Genomic DNA, 9,310 nt, shown 5'->3' with positions numbered 1-9,310 from the left:
GCCAAAAAAAAAAACATCATTGATATAATACTAAGGTCTACCTGAAATTTTAAACAGTCGTACTTTTTTCCGGGTGATTGATTTCGCGCCATTTCAGCTTTGCACTTGTAATTGATGTTTTACCTTCTGTACCTGTACATTTAAAACGAAATTTGAAATTTGTTTTTTACTAACGTTCAGAGACACACCATTGGTAAGAAAAACACATAAACATTAGAAAAAATTGCATGGGGCGTCAACCAGGCCTCCCCGAAAATGACCGTCAGACAGCTCTTGGAATGGTTGATGCCGGAATGAGTGTTGCCGACGTAGTCTCGATTTAATGTGTATAAGTCAACAGTTTAGAGACTAACAAAAAGATATCGACAAATTGCAACTGCACAGGATAGACCGAAATCTGGCAGACCCAAAAAAACTAACACCGAGGGAGGAGCACTTCCTTCGCTTAACGTGAACACGTGACAAGTTTATTTCGGCCACAAGAGTAGTGCATAGACTAAGGGAAGCTACTGGGGTGCTTTAAAATTGCCAATCCTTCATTTATGTACGTGGAGTACGCACAATAAATTTATTTTGAATAACACTTTACTCATTTCCGAATTTTGACCCTATTGTACTCCATACCATGAAATCCCTAGTGAATGTGAGTGTTAAACGTGCATGTTGCTTCTAACATGTCATAATTCCATTTTATTATTATTAAAATTTTATATTTTTGTTGCAAAACTTATTTGGCTCAGTATAGTTATGTACAAATCATTCATAATGACTTCCCAAATATATCCTTCAATGGTATCCTTTGCATGTAGTAAAATCCAAAGGGCTAAATTCATAATGTGTAAACTCTTTAATAAACCACTCATAAACTTAAAAGGAATTTCATGTGGATTTTGCAAATCATCAAAACCAAACCTAAGAACGGATGTACTTTTAATTTTATGTTAAGATTTAAATTTTGAATATATATATTGAACTTTAAAATTGAGAGTACAAAATACAGTTTTTTTATTATGTTTTTTGTATTATAGAAGGTACAGAAATGGTAGCTTATATTGAATATCAGTAACGTTTCTTGAGGGTCCCAACGATTTATGTAGTATACATGGTATAACTTTCTGTCAGAAAAAGATCATAATAAAGAGATTGGTATAAAAAAATATCTGGAAACACAACACTTTTTGATAGGCCCTAATTGTATTATACTAGTAATTTATATGCGATATGCATTGATATGATACAAGGAAAATGCTATTTAATCTTATATTAAAATTGTTAATAAATATAATTTAAATGTATTTATGGTCTCTATTCAGCCTACTAAATCATACTATTTATGTTTATGAAAGTAATGAACTTTATATGTTTTTATTAAAAAAGGAACTAAGGTTATTGGTATTTGATATTAGAACACTTTATTTAAATAATAAATCATTATCAATTTCGAAATCAAATGAAAAATACAATTTGTTTGCCTCAAATTGACTTTAAATCATTAATATGTAACATAATAAAACTTCTCAAGCAAAAAAAAATACATTCAAATTTATTTGGAAAAGACTCCCATTTTGGAAAAAACATTTATTTAAAATATTTTATCAATGTTAACATTTTGTATATTTTATTAATTGTTTGTTTTGCAGTTTTTCAAATAAAAAATTGTAATTTAATGAATCGCATAGTTGATATGATAGCAAATCTTTTATTCATAATTTCAAGAAATCACAAAATCCTTAAACATTTTCAATACAGTAATATATGCACCAATAGATTACTCAATGATACACATTCAAGGTTTAAATCTGTAAATGCAACTATTGTTCTATGATTTTTATTGTTTCGCCTGCGAAAAAAGGCACATTATGCGAGACATAGTGATTACTATAGCTGCGTAAACTGCTAGTATAAAGCTTCTTTTTCAGAGGGCAGAAGATCTTAATTTAGAACTGTTCATAAAACAAAATCTGACATGTGACTGTACCCACTCGTCTTATATTTGTAATCCCTCTGGCTATGTTATTACTTGGGATCTAAACATAATTCAACATGGAAAATCTCAAAAAGGTGATATCTCAAGGTCCAAAGTTTAGAGAAACCCAACACATCGAATGGAACCATAAGTTTAAAATAATTATAGATTCCATTGAGAACAACGCCAGAAAATGGGCTAAACGAGAAGAATTTGAACAGGACACTTTGTCAAAATTGGTCAAAACAATGAGGTCTGTGAATAAACTTCGAAATCATAAGTTGAAAAACTGATAATGATCTACTAAAGTCTGTTTTAAGAGACAAAGAAGCTGTGAAATGTCTACCATCTCTTCAAGAAAAATATGTGGTTGTTCATGAGACAAAGCTTCAAATTTTTTGAAATAGTGTGTTTGTATGTGAATCGTACTACTACAAGTGCTGTGTCAATATAATTCTTTTTTGATGCGACTGTCATATAAGTGACAGGTTAAATAAAGGCAACAGTAGTATACTGCTGTTCGAAACTCATAAATCGATAGAAAAAAACAAATCCGGGTTACAAACTAAAACTGAGGGAAACGCATTAAATATAAGAGGAGAACAACGACTCAACATCAAAATGTAACACACTCAGAAACAAGTAGCTATAAACCCAGGTTTAAACAAGCATTTTCTACATAAGAAAGTGTCTGTACTAAATCAAGAATATTACAGTTGTTATCCATTCAGTTGATGTGTTTGAGCTTTGCATTTTGTTATTTGATTAGGAACTTTTTTTTTATCGGAGTTCAGTATTTTTGTGATTTTACTTTTTTTGTAAAAGAATTAGAAATAAATGAGGTAATCCTATATACCAAAACATCTTTTTACAAGGATGATAAATTATTAAGTCCTTCTTTGCTTCAATGAACATTACATAGAATGGCAAATCAGTGGACTTACCTTGTTTTCCATTTACCTAAGCTTCACCAAATTCAAAACAAACAACGGTGCATTGCCAGCTCATCTGCATGTTCTAAGGTAACTTCTCTTCAATTGTTCATTAGATTGACACACATTCTGTCTGCAGTGAAAGAGGTCTTTATAAATAATGTGAAACTGTTTACTTGCGTAGTGGTTTTATGGATTCTAAAAAAACCAAAAAAAAAACTACTGGATAATTTTAAATCTCGCTCTTTCTCTGAAATTTGATCTATCAAAACTTTATGATTTTTCAACCCTGTATACCCCCATTTCGAATGTAAAATTGAAAAATCATCTAAAAGAAATAATTCACAATTCTTTTCAATAGAAAAATTATAGCATACGCTATAAATGTATTGCTTTGGCATACCATACGTCAAATTTTGTGTATAGTGAAAAATGCTACAAAGAGGAATAAGAGTTCCAGTATCCTGGAGTTACTTATTGACAACATATTTTTTTCATTTTGGAGGTAGCTTTTTTTTTAATAAATTGTCGGCATTTCTATGGGAACAAACTGTGCTAATGTTCTCCTTGCATTTCCCAGCTATTTCTACATTCAAGAGCTGGTAGCTGCTACTCATCAGACTTTATAAAATGTCACTAGTGTCTGAGCAATTATAGTTGATGAACCAGGGTTATGTCAAAGAACGTCTCGTTCTTAAAAAGAAGTTCACCGGAAGATAAAATGAACGTGTTTTATAATTATTCCGTATCACTTTCACAAATTATACATGACGGTCTTGAATTATAGATCCTAGGTACTGACGTTTGTTAACATCTTAATTACGTGTGATAGTGCTCTTTTATTTGATTTTGTATATATTTAACTTTACGATATAGTTTTCTTTTTGTAATATACTTTTAGCGTAACTCAGTACTTATACATTCCGTCATTGTGGGATTGTGCTATAACATAATTATGTTTGTAATCGTTTCTTTCATTTTTGCGCATGTGTTTTGCCTATACATCTATTGTTTGTCTCTGTTGACATATGTCTTTGTTTGTATAATGAGTAAGATTATAACACAGTGTTGACTGATGTACCCTTTTTTAACAATGTACCTATTATGTCTGTTTATTTTGTTGTTGTCAATATAAGGGAATTTTATGGGACTGTCATAAACATGGGAGGTTTAGCAAGCTATGAAACCAGTTTTGATCCACCCTTTTTTGCATAAGAAAATGCCTGTACCAAGTCAAGAATATGACAGCTGTTTCCATTCATTTGATGTGGTATGAGCTATTGATTTTGCCATTATGCTACGAAATTCTCGTCAATCATATGTCCTTTGTCTTTGTCCTCATTTTTTTTTATGGTTCAGCAACTACTTAAAATTCTCACGCAATACGAGTAATAAGATTACTATATTTGGTATATTAGTTCCTTGCAACGTCTTCATGTCCTTCATACAGAGATCACCTGACCTCGACCTTATTTCATGGATCAGTGATCAAGGTTAAAGTTACATGATTAGGTCTGTTTCTCAAATACTATAAGCAGTAGGTCAACTATATTTCTAATTAGTATATTAAATGATTGGAATGGTTTCATGTCAATCTAGCAGGTTTCATCTGACATTGACCACATTTTCATGGTTCATTGGTCAATGTTATGTTTTTGACGGTTGGTCTGTTTTTCAAAGACTATAGTCAATAGGTCAAATACGTTTGGTGAATGGAATGATTGTAAAGTTTACAAGTCTGTCTTGAAGGTATAATCTTACCTTGACCTCATTTATATGGTTCCTTGTCAATGTTAAGATTTTGTATTTTTGCCCATTTTCCAATTAGTAAACACAAAAGTCAACTATAATTTGTATGTAAAAACTTGTTAGGTGTATATGTTTGTTTGACTTCATTGTCAGACCTTTAGAAATGTTTAGTTTCTGTTCAGCTTTTAGTAAAACCTTTATCTTTAAGACTTACAATATAAAATGGATGGTTAGAAAAGCAGACGAAACATTTCAGCAAGTGCACTCTTGTTTATATTAAAAAGTTACAGTTCTTTAATATAAAAAGGAAGTGACGTAACCAAGTTAATCTTCGTGGTGTGATCAAACATGATTGATGTGTTTCAATGTTTCCAAATTACATTCATTACTGAAGGAAAATTAATGTATGGTATCTTCATCTGTAAACAAATATTAAAGGTCATGGGTTTTTGCTCATTGTTGAAGGCCGTACGGTAGTTGTCAACTTATACGTCATTTGATATCTGTAGGAGAGTTGTCTCGGTTGCAATCATAGCATATCTTCTTTTATATATGAAAATAACTTTGATTTTACGTCCTATCAATTTATTCATGTGTAGTTAGTTTTCTAATTATCTAGGAATTAAAAAAATGAAAAGATTTAAAAGGATTTGAAAGGCTTGGATAATTGCCAATGTTTTATATGCTATAATCGATGGATACAGGTTCTTCTATTATTGTGTGTGTCCAAAACCTCTTTTCAGTTTTTCTTAACGATGCTATTTTCGTTGTACATAGAATAATATATAACATCGTTTTCCGTTAAATTAAGAGGCTATTCTTGAACAATATAAAGTATCTATTACACCTACTTACAATTTCCCCAACTTGGAAACCAGTCATGCTCTAGTACAAGACAAGTATTCAGAAAGACCATTTCGTGCAATTATGGAGACTACTGGGATCATTTATAGAGACAACTTGGACCGTCCTTTATCGTCGTCATTAAAATGCGATAGGTCAGATACACTACAAATATGTTGTTTTTTCTATGGTCGGGTTGTTGTCTCTTTGGCACATTCCCCATTTCCATTCTCAATTTTATGTTCTTGTATTTATACTCTGTTAAATAAGATATGAGGCCATGATGCTGTGTTATTTTATCGATTTGAAAACATGACCTCGGAGAATGTACGTAAAGACCATTTGGTAAAAAATATAGAAGCATATTAGGTCGTCCTATAAATCATGATAGTTGGTTTTTTTGGACTGATTTGAAAATCATATCTTGAAGACAAATGGGACCATCAATAGAGACAGCTTACTCTGCTCGGTCTTCAATAATGAGCTAAATTATAGACAGATATTTATGGCTTCAGAAAATATGATTGTCAGCACTTTAGTTACCTCTCACTTTACTTCCGCAACACACCTTTTAATACAATTTGAGAGTCGTCACTTTTGTGTTGACATGACTTATCATTGATATATTCATAATTATGAATTAACTGTTTATAAAGCTTTGAATTTTTCTAAATACTCATGATTGTCTGCATAAGGAATAGATTACCTTAGCAGTATTTGGCACATCCTATCGGACGTTTGAGTCTTCAATGCTCTTCCACCCCACACTTTATTTTCTTTTTTTAGTTTTTTTTATTCGAGCAGTCACCGATGAGTCTTTTAAAGACGAAACACGCGTCTGGCGTACGAAATGTTAATGCCGGTATACTGATAATTTCGGTTTTAATAAGGTTTTTTTAAGATAATGGTAGCTTTCCGCAACATGCACAATACATTCATTGATTAGGCAAAACATCCAGTTTTTCTTAAGTCTTGAATTTTGATAAAAATCAGGTTGTTTCTTTCGCCAATATGCATGGTTTGATATTTTTTTTATAATTATCTATCAATATTTATGGCAAGTGATTTGATTACTCCACACATGTGATTGAAAGGACTTTATTTCAAAAATATAAAATCAGAGACAGATAATCTTTAAATGATATTATCAATAATGTACATTAAGAACTACGTCGAAAACTTCACAATGTGAAGGTTATCATCACATGTTTTACTATCTCCAGATTCACACCCCACCCATAATTGTCCGCTGGTATCAATGTCCAGTGACCATGGGTATAGTATCCCCTGATCTTCCATAAACGTACATGTCAGTACATCTCCCTGTCCTGACAGAACATGTAGTGCATGTATGAAAACATCACACACTATTACATGTCCAACTGACGTTGACACTATATCCAAAGGGTTGAATAGTTTCTCTCCTGAATTAATTTGAAGATTTCCCTGATATATCCACTTTATATGTCCCACTTTGTCCAAAACCACCACTCTCCCTTCATGACTAGATTTACTATCTATAACCAGTATGTCATTGTTTTCGTTAGATGTAATTCTCTCAGGAAACGTAAATAGTCTCCGTTTATGTTTATTATATTCGTATGATTGTTTTTTTTTACCATCCATCCCAAAGATTATAAGTTTCCTACAACTTTTGTCTGTTAGCTTGAAACTCACACCAACCTCCTTAACACTGAGTATGATCTCATTACATTTAGTGACATGTATACCAATTGGTATCAGTGGTGATACAGACAGGAACGGTTTGATTTCCCCTGTATCTGTTGTTAACAAGTTGACATCAGTGCTGTCTATAGAAGACAGGAGAATATCTTTACTTGCTATAAGTGAAATGTCAAAAGCCAGAGCTGAAATGTTCTTCACAGTTCTTATGTTGTCATCAATGCTTATCTTACTTAGAGTATTTTCTTGAAAATTAGAGATCCATGCTGTTTTGTGATCCAGTGTTAACAGTCTATCTACGCTTTTAAATTCTGTATTATAACTCTTGACGACTTTCAAGTCAATTTTGGATTGGTCCTTTTTAATTGGTTGGGACTGAAGTGATCCAAATAAGACTGACGGAGTTATGTCCCCTTGAATGAAATCAATAGCCTGATATGGAAATTGATTGAACTCTAAACAAGGAAGGTTATTATTAATATCTCTTATGGTTGTTATAATTTTGTCTGCTCTGTTATTCTCCTTTGATTTTTTTAATTCTGATTTTTTGTCTCTTAAAATTTCTTTGATTTCTTTAATTTTCTTTTCAGATGTTTTTCTCTGTTTCTCGACATTGCATTTATTGGTTTCTAATTGAGCACGTAAATGATTCACATATTTTTTAATTGCTTCATTTATCTCTTTTTCTCTTACTTCTATTTTCTTTTTTGCGTTGTCATAGGATAAGCTACACATTTGACTAAGTCTTTGTAATTGTTTTGACTCACTTTCACAGAACCTCAAATCTTTGGAAAGTCTAGCTTGAGTCATCATGATAACATCATCACAGCCTTCATTTATTTCCTCTAGTTGATGCTCTCTATGAGTCTTATCAATACAATCTTCACAGACAAGTTCAAAACAATCAAGGCAGCACTTTACACATACCTTCTTTTTATGTGTGTCACAAGGAATGTTTTGTGTTACCATAAAAGTTTGGGTGTCCTGAGCATCCTGATAAGACCGTAAATTTATAATCTCGTGTTTGTCAGAGGTTTGTACATTTAGATGAATTTTATTACATTTCTCACACATGTATTTTTGACACTGTACGCATCTGTATTGAATTTTTGTGTCAGTCTCACAAAGTTCACATTTTTTCTGTACTTGAGCTTTTCTGACTGATTGTGGACGCAGTGCATAGGCCATATTAAACAACGGTCAAAGTCTACAGTATCAAAGTAATCCTATACCATAGTCTGGCAAACTTTTAAATTATGTTTGAATGTTAACTGCCTGGATATGGCCTCTGATATGCAGTCATCATTTCAGAAATAAAATTTATCACAACTGTAGCTAAGGTATAACATATGAAGATTAGTGGAGTATTATGAGGGGAGGTAGGGTATGTTAAAATTTGATTATCAATAATTAAATGATGATGTTATGAAGTGATGTTTATTAATTCCTTTGTAAAATTGATGTTAAATATTTTTATTCAAAAAGTAACCATTTATAAAAATTTTGTAGCTTAAATATTAAATTCTCTTCAAAGTATTCATTTTTTAAACATGGCTTAACCCATTATTTTAATTAATTATACATGTATTACGTATTATCGTTTTTTTAAAGCATTCAGGTATACCCTTATCTATTGGTTATAAATTTCAAACCTATATATTATTCCACAAGTGACAGAATTAAAACTGTTTAACATTTACTGATAGGTAAACACCAAAGCGGAAAAGATAACATAAGTCTATGTTGATTTTGTGAACAATCCAATGATGAAGTAAACGTAATTCATAAGTATGTTGTTTGTTCCAAATGAAAAGATTCATTTAATGTGTATTTGCAATAACTAGTTACTTTTTGTTTCGCTGGCAGTATGCGAGACATAGGGATTACTTTCCGATGGCAGCAGCGGATTACACTATTTGCATAAGGCTTTATATTTCAGAAGGTAGAATGCTTCATCCCTTGTATTCATATGACTTATGTTACAAATTTTTTGTCTGAAATAGGTCCATTCTCCTTGACCTCATTTTCATGGTTCAGCGACTGCTTGCACAAATGTATAGTATGTTTGTCAAGTGAAAAACACACTTTTAATCAGTAATAGGTCAAATATATCTGGTATATGGGATACTTGCATGGT

General features: G+C 31.7%; 1 protein-coding gene across 1 annotated transcript; it reads right to left on the bottom strand.

The window, feature by feature from the left end:
• Positions 1-6,657: 6,657 nt before the first annotated feature.
• LOC143073099 (uncharacterized) lies at positions 6,658-8,552 on the bottom strand. The gene has a single exon (XM_076248793.1). The coding sequence runs from the start codon at positions 8,359-8,361 to the stop codon at positions 6,658-6,660; it is 1,704 nt and encodes a 567-aa protein (XP_076104908.1). The 5' UTR covers positions 8,362-8,552.
• Between the last annotated feature and the right edge of the window lie 758 nt (positions 8,553-9,310).

The sequence above is a fragment of the Mytilus galloprovincialis genome, chromosome 1 (genome assembly GCF_965363235.1).
Source record: "Mytilus galloprovincialis chromosome 1, xbMytGall1.hap1.1, whole genome shotgun sequence".
Classification (NCBI taxonomy): domain Eukaryota; kingdom Metazoa; phylum Mollusca; class Bivalvia; order Mytilida; family Mytilidae; genus Mytilus; species Mytilus galloprovincialis.
Note: the sequence above shows the minus strand (reverse complement) of the source record. Positions and strands in the feature narration are given on the sequence as shown.

Coding starts and splice junctions, on each gene's coding strand:
- LOC143073099 (XM_076248793.1), bottom strand. CDS start 8,361: ATGGCCTATGCACTGCGTCCACAATCAGTCAGAAAAGCTCAAGTACAG.